The following is a 22,598-nucleotide window of genomic DNA, read 5'->3' as shown; positions in this document are numbered from 1 at the left end:
TCCTCTGGTGCTTTCCGCTGTGGCTCCTGGGTCTCCTGGGTTTGAATTTTGCTTGTCCCCGTTTTCGGCTCTGGAAAACTCTTGCCTGTGCTCGCCTGTGATGTGCCAGCCGGTCTCTGCTGCCTGCTGCAAGCAGCGTGCTGTGCGCTCACACAGCTGCATACCCCTGTTTATCAGTATGTTCTTGGGTTTACTTCACAAGAACGTGTTGTTGTGTTATTATCTCCAGCAGTGACATTTTGCAGTTCCAAGTTAAATTTAACTCTGCAAATGCTCCAGTGTGACATCACAGAAGCTTAAGTCCTACAGTAAAAAAACATATAAGAGGTACAGGAAAGGCTTCCTATAAAAAAAGAGGTTTTCACACACACATGAATAGGGTTCTGACAAAACTTGCTCTTCTCTAAATGTCTCAGTTAGATGCATGTCCCCCTGTCTGTGGAAGATAACATCAGGCACTCCCATCAACAGCTTGAAACCCAAACTACTATTTGTATGACATTTAAAAAAAAGTGTTGGCTGATGTGGTTTTTCTTATTTTCTTCAGTGCAGGCCTGACTAGGAAAGTACGAATGCCCTTTTGTAACTCAAGATTTTGCTGGAGGTTGTGTCAAAGTGACCCTCTCCAGTCTAGCAGGTTGTTGATGCTTCCATTGAAACTGCTCAGCTAGGGATCCTGGGCGAAGGAGTACTTGGCCTGTTGACTCAAACTGCAGGCCCGATGCTTCTTGATGCATCCAGGACTGTATTCAATAAGCAGAGTTTCTGTGTAGCATTGTGAGACAGTTCAGGTCTCACCAAATGGTGTCAGAACAGAATGTGCTGTTTGTGAAGTGTTATCATAAAATAAGTGGTTCCAATGACATTAGCAGCAGTGAATAATGTAATACATATAAAATTGATTAAAACAGGATTATAGAATATTGTAAGAGATGAGAAACAGGTTTATATTTAAGGATTTTATTTATACTTTTGTACTGTATACACATTTACTGATCTAAAAATAGATGTTTTCTGTACACACAAAAGCACTGCTGGTGGACCTATCACATCTCTTCTCTCACAGACATATCCAGCTTCTTGGTAAGCTAGCCTCTCTGCTACTGGGGCTCTCAAAACAAACATCATGAAGCCGAATGCCTAATGATAGCCCCCCCAGGATCGACACCTAAAAAAATAGAATTTCAGTCAGCATTGAGGCACTATTGCCATTTGAATGGCCTCCTTATACTAGGGGTGCCTGTCTTCTTGTATGAGATCTCATTCATGTCATGCCAAACTCGAGCACAAAACTGCAAGAATAACAGTGGTGTCTACGGTGGTGAGTGAACAAATTTTAACATCATACAAGTCTCCGTTTTTATCTGTCATTTAACATTCATTTTTGAGCATGCTAAAACAGCCAGGGCCTCAGAAGAGGAATGGTTTAACAACCAGAAATGATTTTTTCTTACCTTTATTTACTTCAATATACATCTTATAGAAACATTAGATGCCATTATCATTATCGGAGAGTTCGCCACAATGAAAGGACCCATCTATAAAATAAATCTTCTCATTTTTTTCCCATGAGGTCAGTTGTGGGCACCTCTGGTACTGACGAGCCCTACAGATTTTGCGATTGCCAAACACTCTTGAGAAAATGCGTATTTAATCTTTACAGAGCTCAGGACGCACAGAAACAGGGAGGCTGTGAAGACCTCAGTTGCCAGAGTTGGTCATGACTGCCCTAAGCCTTGGCAGATACCTGGAGCGAGGCCTGCACAACCCTGAGGCACCTGTGTCCACAGTGATGGAATCAGTCAAGTCTTAAACTGAAACACAAAAAGAGCCCCAACTGTCTGGCAAACACAAAACAACAAATAATATCAAGGACAAGTTCATTATCCATTGCAGTACAATGATCTATTGTCAAACCAACAGCAAATGATCTTCAACCAAGTGAGAGAGTGTAGGCGATCTCTGAAGAAGAAAATGGAAATTGTCCATCAGCTAGAAATGCAAAGCAACCCTGCTGAAGCTGTAACGAGTGAAGCCGATTCTTGTGCTATGAGCTCCCTGCTATTTCTGGGCAAAGGCTATCAGTTGTAAAGAGGTGAAAAGGGATCTCCCCCCTCTACTTAAGAATTAAATCAGCTTCAGATTCTAAGGAGGTACGACAGAGGTTTTTAAAACAAAGACTAATATCACAGACTGGATATTTAATCTAATAATTAATTCTAGAAACTATGCTCACATAATCTCTAATCTATTCCAGCTACAAACAAATAGCCCAATGAAGACAATGTTTCCAACTGATTTTTTTAAAGTAAATTTCAAATCTGGAGGGGGAAAAAAAACTTCAAAAGGCATTTGCCATTTCCACTTCAAAGAAACATGAATGTAGTTCAGAAAAGAATTCCTGTGACATTTCTGCCACAAATTTTTATTCTGAATCAAAGGTATGGTAACAGGAATAACAGGCTGACAGTCGAAAAAAACAACCCCGTTTACCCCAGGCCATGAGTCACAGCACTCAAGAGCCCTTCTATTAGTCCTCGAACAGCACAGAGGAAAAATCTGTAAAGCCCTTGGGATCGTCAATGTATCGCAGGCCTGAAACACACTTATATCTTTAAGAAAGTCTTATGAAAAAATAACCTTAACCTGATTAAATGTGTAAAAAACTATATATATATATTTGGATTATTTAAGTTCCCAAATGAACGAGCTGTTAATATCCTTGAGTGGGCATGTAAACCATTAGATTCAGTAGCTGGGGCAGCTGCTAAAGCTGCACTGCTGTTTACTAGACTAGATGTTGAACTCTTTATCTGTCCAACACATGGGCTTTTAGGAATTTTGTCCCTTTCTTCCCAACAGAACTGCTTAAAACAAGTGACATTTGAGGGTTTTTCTGACATGGACTTGTTTCAGGTCCAAGAATTACATTTCAATGGAGTTCAGGTCCGGAATTTGACTTAGCTGACGCAAAATACAAATTATTTAGATTCTACAAATTATTGATGGATTAATTATCCTTCAGATGTTCTGTTGTAATCCTGCTTACATGTTCAGGTGCTAAAAAATCTTCCAAATTAATATGAGAATGATCTTTTCAATCACTCCTGTCTAATACAAATTACAAAAATCCCTTTCCAACATGAAGCAGCGATTTTTTTTATTCATGATTATCTTGGAAGATGCTTATGGGTTCTGATGTTATAATGTGGAGTGAGAAGACCTGAAGCCAAGTCTAGGAAATGGGCATTTATCTGTACAGGCAATTAGCACCTTTTGATGTTAAATATGGACATTGGCCTCTGTGAAGGCATGATGCACTAGATCATGCTGTCGAAGATGATCATCTTTTGTACCAGGGAGTTTTTAGGTCTCTTTAGAGCAGCAGCATCTGAAGAGCTGGGAAAAGCTGCCCATTTAAACCAGTAATGAGTTGACTTAGCCCACTAAGAACTGAGCTGGAATGAAAAGCTATAGAAACACAGGCGAAGACTGGGCAGATCTCGCTTAAAGACAGTCCAAGCGCTTGCTTCTGGTGTATCCCGCTTTTCTTCTAACTTTTACACAGTTCTTTGAATTGATTTTCAATGTATCGATGCCTACAGTTCCACAGGTAGGTAAAACACCGATTAAAGCCGGAGAACAAGCATAAAACACATTTATACATCTCTGTGACTTTCTGATGAAACCTCCTGATGTGACAAATGCAAAATGCATAAACATCTGTAAATTGAAATGAGAGTTAGTCACAGAATTTCACCAGCAAAATTTTGCATATCGAAGTTTTCATAACCAATTACTGATGTCCACAGTAGTTTACAACTGAAACCGCATTGTCTAGGAATCTTGCTTGTTAAAAGATGGCTGTTCATATCTTTATGAGCATCTGTATATAGTTGTTTTTTTTTTACAGAGATTCCTCACAATCTGCCCAGCCTCTTGGAACACCTGCTCATCGACATCACTACGCTGCTGAATGGTGCTACAAGCCAAAGGAGGTCAAGAGGTTGACTGCTAGGGTCCCCAGCTCTAGTTCTGGAGAGCCTCCAGCCTAATGACTGCAATAGGGCACCTGCTTTTTAAAGACTGGCCACACCTGCAAGCTGCTGATGAATCAAGCAAGTGATCTGTTCAGTTAATAGAATTCTGTTCCTTTAGGGCTCAAGAGTACTTACATTTTACTGCTTGAACGATCCCTAAAATACTTAAATTACCTGTTTATTGGTCAAAATGGGAATGTTCCATCTCTTTAGAAATGGATGATTTATTGGTGACCTATGAATCCTGCAGGACTTGAAATCACCGTCCTGGACAAAGGGTCTTTATTTAGTTCTCATGAATAGTTTAAATTAATAAATGGTGATCCTGTGCTTTTTGCAACATTGCTTTCTGAAAAAATCAAAACCCATTTCTTTTTCAGCCTTCTTAAGATTACTGCATGCATTCGCGATACCTGTTCGTTTCTACAGCGAAGTACACGTGAAGACACCTTCACAGGCCTCTTGCACGGTTTTGCCTATTCTCAGCCATTTCCACTAAAAAAGGGATGGGCCACCAACTCTCCAGATGTTGGGGAAGGAAAATTCACCCCGCTGTGGCTGAAACAAGTCAGTTCGCCCCCAAACTCCTCTCTACTGATGCTCAGCATGGTGAATGGCAGACAGGGACTATTTGTGTCAACACCAGAGGTCTCATTCAGCTTTCTTTCCCCCTCCCAGCAGTGTGACAACAAGGTAACACACAAGTGCCAATGGCGGATCTCTCAGCTCAGTTACAGTGCTGTAGCCAGTTCAAACCTCCTCAGCAGCCAGCCTCTCTGGTCATTTCCAGTGCACAGAGCTCTTGTCTGTGGCAACTATAACTGGTGCTTTTCCTTCTGGAGCTCCTGGCTTTGACAAAACGGGCACCACACACCAACCCCCAAAGTAACATGCCACGCGCTAGGTTCCACCTTCATGGTGTGGTGTCAGAAATGTTTTTAAAGCAGCCGTTTTGGGCTGCAGGATGTCGTTTTCTAAAATGACAGACAAGTCACTTTTTCAGGCCTTCCCTGGGATAAACAGTGTGTCCTGTATAGCCCACAGCACCAGCATCAGCCCCTCCACATCAGCAACACTCAAGAAAAGAAGTTGGCCACCTTGCCACGTAAACATTAATTAAAACCTGCACCTAATGAGCTGTTCATTTTCTTATTTACTCAAATGGACCACCAAGTACCTTCTATAACCAAATCCTGTGTCGAGTTCGCACTGTGGCAGGAAATGAACTGTAATAACTGATTGGTGTGCACACACACGAGGAGGGAATCTTGCCAGCAAGACAAATCCTTCAGAAGCATCATGCTTGCGAGTACAGGTTTTAAAAGTTACCAATGTGAACTGCTTTTGATCAAGCTATGCCGTAACTGGGGACACGATTCGATTCGATCAACAGCACAGACGGGGCTTACTGTAAGTCTTGTGTCACATCAAGGACCATTATACCAACCACAACCCGAATCTACTCTGAAATGGAAAGAGATTTGGTGCTATTTTTCTTAAAATTGTTTAAGTTTTTTTTTGCTATGAGCTTCGCCAAGTCAGGCAAAAGATATCTCAACAGTTAATGCTGAATCCTAAGGACTTATGCATAAATGCAACACATTCGATACAGTTACACAAAACCCTTCAAACTTGAAGAGGAGACAGAGCATGAAAAAGCTCATTGCTCAATGAGGGACATAGCACTCTGCAATCAGGCAAGGGGCTGTGGAGCTTACAGACTGAGAGAAGATGAACGGCTCATTAGAGAAGTTCATCTGCCCCTCCTTAACACAGGACTTGAACCAAGATGTGAAGTGAAAATTCAACATTGGCGAATCAAAATACATTTGATAAAAAAAAACCATCACCCACACATTAATGTTTAACATTACTGGTGATACAGCAGCCAGCTATGCAGGTAGACTTCAGCACTTAATAACAATTACATTTTGTTGGCATTTGGGAGGAGAGCCTGTTACATTTGCATCCAGCTTACTCTTAACAGCCCTGAATACAAGCTCAGGTGCACATACTGTATGGTTGCTGGATACACACCTACTCTGCACTCAGAGTTGGATTATGCCCAGAACTTCAGAAAAGTAATAGAAGTTGTAATATGTTTGATTGTTTGGCATTTACTTACTTAAAAGAGTTTATTCCTACAGCTTCAGCAATGTCATGAGTGCACTATTTTTCAAGTAAACATGGGATAACTGTTCTGAAGAAAGGACGATGGAGTGGTAAATGACCTTTTTTTAGTACCATGCCCAAGTCTGATGGTGGGTAGTGTAACAGTGCCAAACCGGGGTCCTCGGTGTAGTTCTCACAGTGTGCCGTCATGTTGCAAAGTAAAGTTCTTTGCCTTTGACAGCCATCTTCTTCCCCAAGAGCAGACACCAGTCAGTGAAGAGATTGCTCACAGTGAGATTCAGGTGACTGTACAGGAAGTGGGTAAGGAACCAGCTCACATCCTCTTGGTATGGGGACATTCATAACTCTGAAGCAGTGGCAGGAGATCAACTGGTCAAATCAACCACTTCTCTCCCTTCTTTACAGGTTGGTACTTTAGTGTGATCTAGAAAAACCTGCAGATACTGTAAACAGGCCAGCCAGTTCCAGGACTGGAGACTCCTGGGAGAGAATCACCTCTACAATTCTCAGCATGCTCCTCAGACAGTGAGCACATGATGCAAATTGACATACCGGCCTCATGCCCTCCACACCCCCTGACTCCTCTAGACAAGCTAGCAGAGCTCAATGCATGAACAGTCTTATTTAAATGATAGCCATACTTAAGTCATTTGTATTCATTGAAGAAAATCTTTTCACAGAACTGCTCTCCATAACTTAATAACCTAATTTGTTTTATTAAAATAAGCTCCATGACGGATTCAAAATCAACTAAAAGGCACTGCAACACAAGCAGGGAACTATCCAAAAAAAATATTTCACATGAAATTCAAGATAGCAATAATCTTACTTTCTTATCTTATGAATATAATGTAAGTGCAGGATATTTCTCATGTAAAAATCTGTAGGAACTGAAAAACCAAATTAAGTTATGCTTCTTGTCCAAACCAGTTGTGAAAGGTTAAACGCTAAGAGGATATATCAAACCTCCAAGAAAATAGGTACCAAAAACTCAAATCATAAAACTTATATAATTCAAGTGAGCAACTGAATGCTGAGCTAAATTGTGCTATAAGTCATTAGATCTGGAAACTGCATCAAACTATCATAAAGAATAACAAAAATATTGAAGCAATATTGAAGTTATTTACAAGGTAAATGCTAAAGGTAAACTAAATATTCTCCTTAACATGTGGTTAAGAATTTTGCTTCTAGGTCTGTTTCTGTTTTCCAGACCATTTTCAAACACATTTCTAGACATACTGCTGAATAATCTGACTCTGACCTTTTTCCCCCAGATGTACTACAATATAAAGGTGACTGCTCCACAATGTGTATGATCACCTGCCTGTACTTTATAAAAAAAGCCTTGCGTAGAAAATAGCAGATTTGTTATTGCAAGAACAGATCGAGCAGCTTTTTAAAATGGTTTCTGAAACTTGAATTGTCAAAAGCAAGGTCTCTAAGGTTCTACAAAATAAGGCAAGAACAATCCTGTAAATGAATTTCTGAAATATCCTTTTTGATAACCAGGAAACATCAAATGAGGGTTAGAGAATTCTTATCAGCAGGCTCGGAAGTGCAGAAGACAGGTTTCCGCAGTTTAAAAACTGCAAAATGTTACCTTTGTTTAGAAACCTGGGAGTGCTGATGCCTTACTTTTAACAAGCTCGACTGCTGGGAAATCCTGCTCCCACCTCTTCTAAAACATTGGTAGGAACAGCCACTCCTCCCTCCTGTGCTCAAGTGTTTTACTAATGGGCACAAGCAGGGTCCACCTCATACAGAGCAGTCAGACCTGGGACAATTTCACTTGGTGTGTCCATACTGGTGACCCATCATGTTTTTAAGTGCACTGAAAAACCACTCTAAACCTAATGAGCCCATTACCGTTTTGCCCCTTATCTCACTGGTCTCCTGGAACCACAAATCTCTCTGCATCTAGCCTGCTTGTAACTCCTATGAGATATCAATCACCTTGTCTGGTGAATGTTCAAATCTAACCTGAAATTATGTTTTCTTCTTAGCTTTCAATAACATCTTCACCATCACTGTGGCATTTCTCCATCTACCTGCTAAAATCCAACTAATGTCCCTACTTATACAGTATCTCGCTGAAAGTACAGCAGTTGGGTCCACAAACATAAGACAAGAGTCTTACTCACTGGCCCAGCACGCAGTGGTTCACAGACTAAACAAAACAACAGAAGCAAGAAACTAAAGTTCTGTGTTGTTACAGAACATGCAATGTGCCATTACATTACACAGACTGCTGAGTGAACTATTGACTGCAAAGTCAGTTGACACAATGAAAGACGAAAGCTACAGATTTTGATATTACACTGCACAGCTGAGACAAAACCTGTAAAGCAGGATGTAAAGATCATATTGTGTTCTTCCAAAAAAACTATTTGTCTTAATTTCTCTTGCTCTGTAGACAAAGTCCAGCAAACTCAGCCTATGGTAAGAATCTTTTAAGAAGTGAGAATCAACTGAAGGAAAGAACTGCATCTTATGTAGCCAACAATGAACACCATAATAAAATACTGAATCAGGTAATCAAAACTTCACATTAATGAGCTTGCAAAGGGAAAACCTAGCAAAGCAGAAGTAAGCATAGTTTGAAAGAAAGATTCCCCATTGCAGAGATGGTAGAAAAACTGCAAAACATTTTACAAGTAAATGGCTTGATACAGATTCTCCCAGTGTTAGGGTCCAAACACTTTAGAAAGTAGATGAAATGTACAGCTAAGCAATCCTGAAGTCTTCAGTGATATCCATTTTTTTATTGAGCTTGTTGTCATTCCAAAACAGTAAACACTTTACCAGCTGTAAAAAGATTTCATGCAGCCAAGAGACAATGCACGTTAAACTGCACTCAAGATTTCATTAAAAATGTATTCTCAAGGCCAAAGGTTGCTAACAAGTGACCACACAGCACCTCTCAATGAATCTTTGTTGATTTGACTAGTTAGCAAATGCACACTGTAATCTAATTAGGCAATAACAATAATAAGCACAGTAATGCAATCAATCGCTTCATGGAGCAAGGCCAAGACTAATCTTTCAAAAGGGCTAAAAAACAGGCCATTGTGCACAAATATTAATAAAAAGTCCTTTACTGGGTATTAATCTTTATCACATTTTTGTTCTTGAAAACGAAGCTGAATAATAAAGGGCTAGATATTCTCTTCCGTTTTTTGTTTAATTTTCAAATAATACTGTAAGGTACTTAGGGCACTCAACAAATACTGCATTCTTGAACAAATGCCAGCATTATGAAAGAAACTGAATTAATTTCCTTCTCTAGTACAAAGAGGAGGTCCAGATTGAATTCTTTTGCAGAAAGTACTTCAGCACATACCTGTAGCTGATACAGTACGCATTACTTTACTGTCAAGACAATCAATTCAGCTAGAAAAAGATTAATCCGCATTCCATACTAATTTAGCAGGCAGTGCAAACAGCTACAATACAGACATTACCCTGTAATTTATTACATTAATCTTGACAGCCTGTCAACAATAATGTAAATCATTTACCAGCAACCATGTGCTAAACATTGGAGATACCGAGACAAAACCATTCATTCTGTCCCCCACTGCCAGCATGTCAGTCAGGGAGCTCCTGGAGCCACATGAACACGGCCTGTCCTGCAGCAGCCTTCACAGCACGGCCGAGACCACCTTCTCCACCGGTCCCGGGACCCGCCACCCGACGAGGCAACATGTCTCCTTCAGTCACCATTGCGTTAGAGCAGCTCCTTGTCGTCTTCCACCAAAGAGCAAAAAAAAAAGTCACGTTCGTGTTTACAGGACAGGTGTCTCTTTATTATTCCGGCAGGGGGGATGGGACTGCAACACCCGCTCGCCGAGCACTCATGAGGCACGGGGAAGCCTATGACAACGCATGTCCAACAATCGGCCGCCCAAACAAGCAGATACCCGGCTTTGCAGAATCCGCTTCAAGGTGGGGCAAAGCAGCCTGCGACAGACTGCAGGTCTTCAGCTGGAATACAGGAGCACAAACATACAGCTGTGTTTCGGAGGGTAGGCACAGCCGTTAGCGCTGTTCCCTGGGATCACTTCGGGACTGGGGCGCCTTGTGTGTGGATAACGCACATTCGCTCCATGTTTGCACGCGCGTTTTCTGCGGTGTGCTCACGTTTCCTCCCACCTTGCTGACTGGGGTATCTGGTGCCTCTCTGTTATCCCAGCTTGTGTGCATGTCCTGCAGCGAACTAACTAGCTTCCCACCTAGGGTGTGTTGTCAGCCTGCTCCCTCCAGGACAGACCTTGGCTTGCTGTGACCCTTGCCTGGATCAAGCAGCAGTCTGACCACACATAGGTGGATCAGTTTTAGAAGGAAACACCTGCAAAATAGAACCATGCAAAAATCCAGACTAGGTGCAAGGTAAATGAATACTGCATGGCAGCAGGTCACAATATGATCCAGCACTGGAAGGAGGGGTAATATCTTAGTGACTCAGGAAACTGCTGAGCTTCAAACATGGAGGAAACGCCCGTCTGTCATCAGCAGAACTTCAGCGGGACTATCGGCTGAGTATCGGAAACTGGCCAGAGCTGCATTTCAGAACGCCAAGGCAACTCGCCCCAGACATCCACAGTGGCGGCTGCTCAACCGCATTCCTCCAAGGAGAAAGAAAAAGTCACAAGATGAAACAAAGGCTTTACAAACCCGCTGTCAAACTAGTTAATAAAACATCCACAACAAAGGTATTGTCCTACAATACTAAATACAAGATCAGGGTTTTCTAATGAACAGACAAGAATCCCTGGAGCACACCATTTCCTGTCGGATGTGAATGAATAGTAGTGAAAAGCATTTTTAATGGCACAAAAGCCTCTTGGCAAGGCACTTTGGGACAAAATGCCTGCGTTTGTGAGTCAACAATAATTTAATCAATGTACTCCAAGATGGAATTCAAGCCTGCTATATCAGAAGCTTGCATTTTAGTTTTTCCCACACCTGCCCCCCCAAAAAAACTTGCCTTTTCCACAATGGGTAAAATCATATTGAGATTAATGGCTTTACCAAAGAAAGTCATTATCCATGAAAATTGCTGGTGTTGTACGCAGTGCTAAACAAAGCAATCAATTCAAACTGGTGCAGTATGTAGTATAATAATACTGTACTGTATTACAGATATGTTCACAGTTCCAAAGATGATCCTTGAGTGCGACTTACAGAAGGTCAAATGGCTTTCAGTTAAGAATTATGAACAAAACTATTCAAACAGAACCAAATGAATCTTGATTTTACGTAGATAATCAAAGAAACAGAAAAACAGGCAGCCCTGCTTTAGAAACACAAAGGAAATGCAAGTCTGAACTTTTACTTTGTGATAAAGGCAACTCAAGATGCATATACACTGTATGTAGGTAAAGCACTGTCATTGGATAATTCTGTATGTTTTTCTGAATGTCAATATACCATGAAACAATATTGATAAGATCCTTGCTAGAGCTACCGATGGCACGATTAGGTGTACCTCTGAGAAAAAGCATCCAGGAATAACCTGAATATATGTAAAACAAAAGATCCACAGTCATTTCAGGACATTACAAAAGACATGCTGGTTGCAAGAGACAGTATGTACAGATAAAAAAAAATACGCCTAGTTTTGCACATACCAAAAATTGAACAGCTTATAAAACACCTCCAGAATAAATAGGATTTGTGAATTCTCTGAAAATACTTTACACTTGAGTGTGGTATGTAGATTTCCCATGATAACACAAAGCAGCTCTTGCCTCATTCATACACCTTTAAGAAATAAAGGGGGAATTCCAAACAACAGTATGACAAAGCAAAGAGAACAAATGAGAAAAGTTTCAAGATGTACAACAGACTTTCAAGCCAGTTGAATTGAGGGTGTTTACAGCTTTTACATGTAAATGACTGATTGCAGGCAAGAGTGTTGAAGTGTTGACTTGCTCTCTGCAAACTGACAGAATTAATGATTTGCTGTAACAACCGATTGCCAGTCTCTAGACCCAGCCAGGCCGACAGGGGGAAAAAAAAAGGTGTGAACGCCTTTCACCAAATTAAATACGAGACGCAAAGACTGGTTTGTCAAAGAATGCATTCTTTCGTAACTTTTGTCAGATTAAGAATCGTGCCGGTCTTTGTATAAAGATAGCTGGGGTCTCCTAGTGAAAGCCAAGCATCACTTGAAGAGTCCACTCAGCTGAAAAATAAAGACAGGCAAGAGCTGCACTCTGGCAAGGTATGCTCAAGAACTGCCTCATTAGTACAAGTGCTCATCAGCGACAGTTAACCCCCGACCTGCCGGACAATGAGCAAAAACAGGGCTGAAATACCAAAATAATTCAGATGGACCTATGCTGCGTTTAGGGAGAAATGGGGGAAAAAAAATAGTTTGGGGTTGTTTGTCTCTGTTAGCAGCAGAATCAATGCTCTTTGATTTCCACTTGTTGCTTGTTAACAGTTTTTCATTCATGATTAATTCTAAAGATTAATGTAGCATTTATCACACAGAGCACAATAAATTCAGGTCTTGTACACAATTATTTAAATGACTACGGTACGCTCAACGGTACGACAGACAATTGCCTTTAAATGCCCCGTGATCAATGAACATGACAAAAACAAATCATTTGGGAGACTGCCGAGGCCTTCCGGAAAACCTTGAGTATGAATTTGACATTTAGCAGCTCTCATCGGTCCCCCCCCCCCACCCCAAACACTGCACGTTCGTTTGCCACCCCATTTCGAGCAAGAAAAAAAAAAAGCGAGGCAAGCTGGGATTGAGAATTCAGCATTCTGGTGGAGTAAGCAGGTCACGTTCGTGCAGAAGTGAGGCCTTTAGGTATAAATAAATCAGAGCAGATTACATCAAACAGAACCAGTCGGCAATGACGGGCCTGGAGCAGTGGTACCGAGACGCTGCGGTGTATACCCTCCTCTGCTTGGCTCACCTACAGAGGGCTGTGTGTCCAAGGTTATCGGGCGAGTCCTCGTTCACAGGAGTTTACTGCAGCCTGCACATTCCTCCACCCGCTCCCTGCCTGCAGCCCGGGATTCCACTCATAGTTCCCTGACAGGGCTCTCCAAGACACAGAGCGGCCTGATCTTAACTCTTCACGACCAGATCCAACCAAAACACAAACAGGGCAAGCGCCCCTTCAGAGAAGCGGAGGCACTCCACTCACAAAGAACGCCCCGTTCACCTTGTCTGGTAGAAGGAAACCTCACGGAGCTACGGAGACACAAAGCAGCTCGGTTAACGGACACACGACAGGTTAACTGCTGTTTGCATGCGTGAGGTCCTAGTTAAAAAGGCGTCTGTCTGCTAGTTCTCACATACAGCCCAATGCTTGTGTACCAGAGCTGCAGAGGGAAAACGTACTTGAAGCAAGGTCTAGTCTAGGAGGGCACATCAACCTGGAGCTCTCGTGATTTGGGCTGAAATCCAGCTGACGAGCACAGACCTGGAAACGCCTGTACTGGAAGCATGGTGATGCACTGGGGAGCACTTCTGCGTTACAGCTCCAGGGCAAGGGGTTCATATCCACCCTTTGGAGTCTATGTAGAGTTTGCATGTTCTTCCACGTGATCCGGTTTCCCCTCACCTCCCCAAGACATCCCAGCTATTCTAAACTGCCCCTTTCAAGAGTCCGTCTGGGAAAAGGCAGCCCCATGCTCCCAGGATAGGCTCCAGGTATGCAACAGCACTTGCTAAAATAATTACAGATTTCCCAAAACGGATGCAAATGATGGGGATGCAAATTTTGATCTACAAATGAAATGAGAAAGTACCTTAAATTTCAAGTATCAGTAGTTTACTTTCTACACTTTTAATAATGCAAGAAGCATTATTAAATACTACAGTTACAGTATGTTCTAACTTGATATTTCCCTTTTTGTACTTTTCATTTGCAGATTACTCGCACGGTGAAGGGTGAGGGGGTTAATTTGGCCCCGACACCATGATAACTCCCTACTCTTATCTAGAAATGCCCGGGAATCTTTCATTACCACAGAGTCAGGACCTCGGTTTAACGTCTCATCTGAAAGATGGCGCCCACTACAGTATAGTGTCCCCGCCACTATACTGTGGCATTAGGACCCACACAGACCAAGTCGCATGCATATCAAGTGGTAGAGATGTTACCAAAATTGTCTCATTCTAAATTTTTCATTTTAAAACGCTGTTTTGAACTCTTAATTTGCATTCAGTCAGTCATTTAAAGTTTAAGGTCCCAGCTTTGTCCAAATTCCAAACTTGACAATTGTACAATAAATGAAAACTCCTGCATTTTCTCTACTCTAGTGTAACACGTTTAACTGAAAGGTGCTTTAAACATTTGATCACCATTAAGAAGGCATTGACACTTGTACCACCAGTCTTGGCTACCTGCTGCTGTTAAAACTGATTACTTTTAGAGAGCCAAAGCTTTCTGTAATGCACTGAATATATTAAAACATCTCTACCACAGCATAGGAGGTATTCTGCCCTTTTAGATTAAACAATAGCAGAGATTTTTTTCATGTGCAACCCAGTAGCGAACAAGCTGTCTGCGGTAGAACAGAACACGTCACACAATGGTGAAGGTCACAGCTATTAGGAAACATCCTGACAGGTGGTCCCGATACAAAACTCACAAATCCCAGTTATGACACAGACAGCTCAATCACAATAAAAAAAAAACTTGTACTATGACCACAAAGAGAGACACTAGCTCATTTTTATAACAGAAAGTGATTGTTTCCTGAAACATCAGGCGTCACAGCTAAGAGCAGAAAATTCAAAAGGCGAACGCCTGAAGACTTTCAGCTTTATTAATAAACAATGGTATATCTGACATTAGAGAAGAGAAAGGCACTTCTTTCTTAACCACAATTTTCTAAGTCTTTGTTTTTGCAATTCTCCCACAAAAAGGACAGAATTTATTTGCCCTTCCGTTACTGCATTATCATACTTAAGACACGTGTTTATTAATCTGTTAATGGTTTATTTTTCAAAAACTGGATTTTTTCACACCTTGCAAAGTTTTTTACATCCTACTGTTTATGAGATGTACAGTTTAACCCATGGGTCTCCTGGTCCTGGAAAGCCCCAGACTAAATCTTATACAGTAGGTCACAGTACGTCTAATGGTTGGGGACATTCAGACGTTATTGATCACCTATACCAAAGTAATTTCATTAAGGAGGATCCCAGGAGGGATCAAATACTTGCTGCAAATGATCTCTAAATTGCTTCATTCAACAAACCGCCCGAGAGCTTGCTTACAGTTAAATTATGTGAAGTTGTTTCAAACTGACGACTGAGAGGTTACATACTAAGAACTACAGTGCCAGAATTCTCCAAGATTAGGTTGGAAACCTCTGGTATAACAGGCTTCTCCGATTAAAATAATCCCAAACTCCGAAGTGGGAATTACCCACTTACACCACATGACTTCTACAACAGCAATGCAAATATTAGCATGCACTGTGTATCCACGACAGGCATGACACAACACAGACAAGCTACCAGACACTTGCCTGATTCATGGGTTTAGTTCACAGTTCTGCATCGAGGCCAGAGGCAGTTTTTAAGTCTGCATTCCTACCTATAAAGAAGAGTGAGACCTGCGGGCCAGACACCATCAAGTGACTCAAACTCCCCAGCTCATGAGCGTCTAACACCTCAAAGGAGAGGTGGTGAAGAAGGCCTGGAAACAGGCAACGTGTGAGGAAGCTGAATGGTGAGCTGTATGGCGATTTGACCCACTTTTTGGGCACGGCCTTCCGTTTTGACTATGGCTGGGCTGACGACTATAAAAGCAAATGACTGCACACCGGGGTGTCATGGTGGCAGAGTGGTCAGCATTCCCGCCATGCAGCGCTGAGGCCCTGGGTTCAACTCCAGTGGGACACCATCTGTGTGGAGTCTGCATGTTCTCCCCATTTTTGCGTGGGCTTGCTCCGGGGTACTCCGGCTTCCTTCTGCAGTCCAAAGACACGAGGGTTGATTAACTTGCCTCCTGGAAAACTCTCACTGGTGTAAGTGTGTGTGCCCTGTGACTGTTGGCCAGTCCAGAGTGTACCTTGTGCCCCCTGATGCCAAGAAAGGCTTCTGCTCCCCTGCGGTCGTGAACTGGAACACCAAATAGGAAACGGCTGGATGTAGGACACTATTTTAGACCTGTACAATAACATCGATGAATTCTGAAATGGAATAAGGAGAAAAATTAACTAATGCTATGAGGGGGAAAAAACGAATAGAAAATGAGATGCAGCAGGGTGTCAAATTTGTAAAAACAGCAACATTTTAATGGAAATTTTCTTACCAACCCGTAACAAGATGTGTCTTTGTACACAAACACCAGACAGCTTTTTCTTGGGTTTCAGAATTGACATTTTAAAAGAGCTCCTAAACGAGCACACACTCCATAACGAGCTCACTGGACTACGTAATAAATGCAAGGAAAACCTCATGAAATGGTATCTTTACCACAGCTAGGATTATCATTATGGTCTGGATTGCTTGCATCTGTGTATTTGGAAGGATCGCTGGCTCTTCTGACGATAATACAAGATAATTCATGAGAGAAAATTCCTACAAGTGCTGTGAGTAAAGATACCCTGGGCTCCAGGGCAGCATTTCCTTTCCTCCCCTCATAAATCAGTGCTCAGTCCCAGACCACTTTTCACTGTCTCCTAAAAACTCATCTGTTTAGATGGCTCCTGTAATCTGTCTCACACTGTCGAGAACAGTTACCACTAATTGATACAACTCCCTGCTCAAATGCTCAAAAGGCATGGTGCTTTTAACATGTGCTCATTCCCGCGTTTGTCTTTTATACTTTTTTCAACAATTAGAGTGAGTTCTTATATTTCTTGGTATATTATTGTCTATTTTGCAAGCCGCCCTGGAGAAGCAAATCTGCTAGGCAAATGACGATAAATCACAACACCGAGCGCCTCAACTCCAGCTCTCAAAGGCCACAATACAGAAGGTTTTATAGGTTCAAGATTAAATCAAGACTTTAAACGGTCCAGGCGAGTGCAAAAGCCAAAGTTAGTAGTTGATAGCGACTTCCTGTTTGGTAAGAGGCAAGAGTACCCCGGCAAGCATAAAGGTGACTCTGGAATTTGTAGTTGACTGGGGAGTCACACAGCTCTCCTCGATAAATCAGTGCGTCCTGACTTACGCGCAGGTAGACACAAGCGGCTGTATCACATTTTATGAAACGCACCTTGGCATATTTTTTAATCCTGTAAAAACATGGGGCATCACTTGCTCAATTTGAAATTCACCCACAGAGCCACAGCAAACTCTTACAAACATTTTCAGATAAAGACTTCTAATGCTGCCTAAATTTTTTACCCTCAATACATGCTTCCTGGGACAGACTGCCTTGGTCAGACAATTCCTAACTGTCCAGCTCTTCTGAAGACATGTAGGCACTACTGCCCGCGAGACCAATGAAAGTAATGGGACTCTAAAAGGATGATTTCTGATCTGAAGAGGACTGTACTGATGAGATAACAGCAACTAGAAAAGGCAATTCTACAGTGCTGGGGACGGACACGTTAGTGTAAAACGTATCTAATACACTAATGATCAAACTTACTCCACATTCTGTGCTGTATCTGCCTTTTCAGCAACACACCTGTGTAAATGAAGACTGACAGCCCTCTTGTGCAACACCACAAGACTCCACGGTGAAAGTAAATGTTTGTTTAAATGTTTGGTAATCAGGGGACGAGTGTGCCTCAGAACACTTTTATTACCTTATCCATCAGATGTGATGGCATCTTTCAATAATGAACTGACAAAAGACGGTGTTGATCTTGACTAATGAAGCAGATAAACAGTTTAATTAAATAACAGAACTCTCGTTTTTTTCCCGACTAAAGAATCTCAGAAGCGGAATTAGAGAACCCGTTCTTAAAGATGTTTGATGGTCTTGTTGTACAACAAGACTTTATGTATATTTAGCATAAAGTAGTGCTAAACTGGATCAATTAAGAAAGCAGTTAGCAAAATTAGCTAATTAGGAGCTCAAATGGAAGGAACGGAGCCTGTGGCTCTCAGCTGCTGGAGCTGAAAACACCTGTGCGACTCCACTGCTGGTGTTGTCACATTATCAGTCTAGTCGTGTCCTACAACCGCTAAAACGGACCTTAACACATTACACGGAGACATAACTTTCAGACAACACCTATTTTCCTGAAAAACACTTGGCGTGCTACTCAAAAAAGCTACATCATCTCAGCTTTCAAGCTGTTACAGATCATCTACAAACTGATTTTAGAAACAACGGACTCCTCGTGTTTTGAAAATATCTGGCAATTCAAAACAAAACATCGTTTCGGAAAACACGTTAAAAAAGACCAGGTTGTAACAGCCATGACGTTTGTGTGATGAAAAGCCTTCAGTTAATATTAACAAAACAAAAACTCAAAACTTTAGAGTGGATTACATTTTCCACAAAGGGCTACTAACATCCATTAACAAATACACAGTACAAGGGCTGTTTACTTTGGTGCACTTTCAATCTTAAGATCACAAGTTTCAGAGTCGAGCATTTCAGAGTTGTTTAGGAGTTGTGCTTTAGGAATTTAAGGAAATATGATCACTTCAACTTCTACACGACTTTTACATGTTTTACTTGCTCCTGGCAGTTAAACCGTTACTAGGTATTTGCTCATCATCTGTTTAGTTTACTGACGCCCCGTAAAGTGCGCAGTTCATTTTCTCCTTCTTCAACGCTGCAGGTCATGCTATTCGGGAGCAGGGTCTTCCTTCTGTAGCTCACCCAGTCACGATTTCATTTAAATTCTGATAAGATGAGGCCTAGACAAGGCCTGAGCCCCAACACTCAAAACACAGCGGTTTATTGTGTGCCGCAGACAACAAATACACTAGATCGCAGGAAAACGAATAGAACGACTCATAGGTAGCAGTAGTTTTAAACGTTGAAATCATGGATCAGCCCAGCATCGAAACGCAAGGTAAAGCGATAGAAGATCCAACTTCTCTAACTCGGGCACGGATTCTCCACAGGGGCGAAAAACTAAGAAATAGATATGCCATCCCAAAGATGGGGGAAAAAAGAGACTTCGGGACATATTCGATATTCTCCAACAAAGCGCCGCTTGAAATCCTGAAATGAGAAAACGGTCGCAGCCACCCCACACCCAAACAAAAAAAAGCAACTTAAAAACTCGGGAAAAACTTCAGTACAACTATCCGTTGCAGTTCCGGCACAGAGAGTCTTTTCCAACAGTCCTATCAACGCCACGATTTCAGTATTCAATCACTGCGACTCCGGGATCCTCCCGGCTAACCAAAAACTATCGGCGAAGTTCAAGGCTTGGAAAGATAACACTGTAACACGCTGCACAGGAGACCCGCACCCCGCTGTAACGAGTGGATGTAACTGCGCGCACGAACTGCCATTGAGAGGCGACAGCAGCGCGTTATGAGCAGGCAAATACAGATGGTACGGTTTATCATCCAAATTCGCTCCCACAAGCCCTCCTATTGTGCGCCTCGGACAGCGTTTCCAAAAGGTTCTTTCTAGTCATTTGCTGCTCAGTGTCACAAGTTGGCGGTGCGCTTTTCTAGGACGTTCAGATAACTGTTTAAACGCATTTGAGCTGACAGCGTATGGCGAGGGGGCATGCCTCTCCCCCGCAAGACAAAAGTCACAAAGTTTTTTTTTTTTGAGGGGGGGGGTTAACGCCGGCCAACTTGCTTTTATCACTTTTCGCCCACTGACCGAGCCTCTCTCGTAACACTTCTCATTTTCTTATACCACAGGAATCCCCGGTTGTTTTGTTGTTGTTGTTGTTGGGTTTTTTTTTGTGTGTGTGCCTTCCTTGTAGCCGTGCACGTCGGCTTTCAAGTTTGGGGATACCCAGCTCATGCACCTACCTGTCCCTGGGGTCGATCCAGCTGGTCTGCTTGGTGTTATGGTCGATGTAAAACACTTTGCCATCGTAATCCCTCGCCTCTTCCCAGCCATCCGGTAACGGTAGCTGTCCATTCCCTTTTCTAGGCATGTTCAGCTTCCAAACGTTCCTCCATATGTACGGGGGAGGGGAGGGGAACACGGACGAAATCCTAAGGGCTATAGTGCTCAGTACATATCCACAGTTCGCCTTCTCCAGTCCTCCATCTTAGCTCCAAACAGTCTGGATAGACATGACTGTGTTCCCAGCCAACACCTCATTAGCATACCATTAGCATAAATCTATTTGTATGCACATTCCTCGGCGCAGCATTCCACAGGCTTAACCCCTGCAGCCCTCCTCGGCGGCAAACTTTGACAAGACAACCTGTAGCACGGGTTTTTCTGCTGGCATTTCCACGATTGTGGTGGGTTTTTTTTTTTTTGCCGCTGCTGCCTCTCTGAAGTAAACAGCAACTTTTAATTGCCGGTGACGCGAAACGCGGAGGAAGAACAGACAGCCGTCTTTTGCAATACTCGGTTTTTCTTTTTTAAGTTTTAAAATTTCCTTTCTGTGTTCAATTGGGAACGTGTTTTGTTGTTGTTGTTGTTGTTGTTGTTGTTGTTATGGTGGGCATCATCAACATTTGACATAAATCAAATGTAAGCGAAAACTTCAAAATAATAGTGAACGCGTTTATGTGCATTATGTCTCTCTCTCTCTCGTGCAAACTAACGTGCCTCACAAATTCTTGGCGCCTGAGCTCATAACAAAAACCCCATAAACGCGTGAAACAAATCTGACCAGGATTTCACATACACATACAGTATTTGCTTTACCAGTCTTAAAAGGGCTGGTTTAATTTGCATCCTACAGTTCCTAATTTTTTTTACATAAGCCAAGTGTGAACAAAATATTGTACGTTCTTCATAGAGAAATGAGAATCCACCCAAAATACTTTTCTTCTACTAATTAGCTGATGCTATTACCCAAAGTAGCTTATGTTTGCAGCCACTTAAAATGGCTGAGCATTGTACCAGAGTAGTCTTGAGTACACTAAAAGTACCACACCCAGTGATTTGAACTCACAACCTCCTAGTTGTAAAGCCAGAGCCTGAACTGCTGTACCATGCTATGTAACTCGTCACTGTGGATTAAAAGTCATAGGCCAGCATCATTAGAAAAGAATGTGTCCCATAGAATTCCAGGAATGGTTGCAGGTTATTTTAGTTCAGGAAGTCAAAATGGCAAAGGCCGTGTCGTCACCGTACAAGCATCTATTGAGCGCTTGAATTTAGAATTTAAGAATAAAATATAAACGTGTATTGCTACGCAGGAATCGGTCCAAAAAAGAGTGACCAGGTGATTCCTGAGCTCTAGGCAACGTCCTGCACTAAGAGGGTTAAGGGACCTTTTTAGTCCTGAATAGAAAAGATTATATGGGGTCTTGGGCTGAGGTATTCTGAATCCTCAAAGTCAACCACCTGACCTGTACCCTAAGCCAGGATCAACAGGGAACTTCAATCCCGAGCGCACAAGAGGAAAGTACAGAGAAGCTCCTTTCAAGTGGAGAAAATGGAGCATGTGTTTCCACAAAGGGTTGTGGAAGATGGGAACAAGCTGCCAATCTGTGTTATTAAAGCCGATACCTCTGGCTTCTATCAAGAAACAGCTGGATCCTTGGCTCAATTAACTACTGACTACCAGATGGGCCCAATGGCCCCCTCTTGCGGGTAATTGTTCTAATGTTATTAATATTTATTAATAGCTATAAACATAACAATACGTCTTTCAAAAAGATTGAAAAACACTGGCCAAAACCTTAGTCCCCACCCACTCCTCTGCTTAAATGAACAGTGCACTGTGGATTTTAGGAGCGTAAGACGAATTGCCACCATCTTCCTTGGCCAGAAGAGCCCCCAGGGTCCTGTCGAAATCAAATGAATCTGGCGAGACACAAGGCCCAGTCTCACACCATTACCCCCACGACAACACTGGGCTGTATCTCAAAAGACAGAGCACAAAAGGAGAAAACCTCCTGGGATTGTTAACTTTAGAAGAATAAGCTGGAAGAGGATAGCCAAACAGATGTTCATGGAAGGAATCAAAACAGCAGCAGGTTAGTAAAGACCGAACAGTGTGGAATCTTAAAGTGCGTGTTCTGTGTAACTGCGTTTCATATCACAGAGCTTCTATTTGACAAAAAAATGCCTTCTAGATAATTTGGCTACACAAACATATTATAGGCAAGTATGATGTATTTTTATAACTTTTTTGTTATTCATTTATCTCCATGTTTCTTTGTAATTTATGTGCCATTATATTGACAATACATTTTTGTATTATTCTTTTTAATAAGTGCAATATAATTTAAATTCATTTTAACTATCAGGACTGATACTACAGGTAAGGCAGTTTGCCCACAGATGTATACGTCATTCTCCGAAGCACTCACATCTGGGCCCTTGTCTCTGAAAAAACACACCCTGCTGTGTTTCGCCTTATGTGAAT

The 22,598-nt window shown here is 42.0% G+C and overlaps 1 protein-coding gene across 1 annotated transcript in view; it reads right to left on the bottom strand.

Annotated features, from left to right (window-relative positions):
* LOC102689985 (protein WWC2) overlaps positions 1-20,365 on the bottom strand; it is a 72,071-nt gene extending 51,706 nt beyond the window's left edge. Inside the window, exon 1 of the mRNA XM_069192962.1 lies at positions 20,071-20,365. Coding sequence (XP_069049063.1) covers positions 20,071-20,198 — 128 coding nt within the window. The 5' untranslated portion in view covers positions 20,199-20,365. The remainder of the gene's footprint in view (positions 1-20,070) is intronic.
* Positions 20,366-22,598: the final 2,233 nt, after the last annotated feature.

The sequence above is a fragment of the Lepisosteus oculatus genome, chromosome 1 (genome assembly GCF_040954835.1).
Source record: "Lepisosteus oculatus isolate fLepOcu1 chromosome 1, fLepOcu1.hap2, whole genome shotgun sequence".
NCBI classification, from domain to species: domain Eukaryota; kingdom Metazoa; phylum Chordata; class Actinopteri; order Semionotiformes; family Lepisosteidae; genus Lepisosteus; species Lepisosteus oculatus.
Note: the sequence above shows the minus strand (reverse complement) of the source record. Positions and strands in the feature narration are given on the sequence as shown.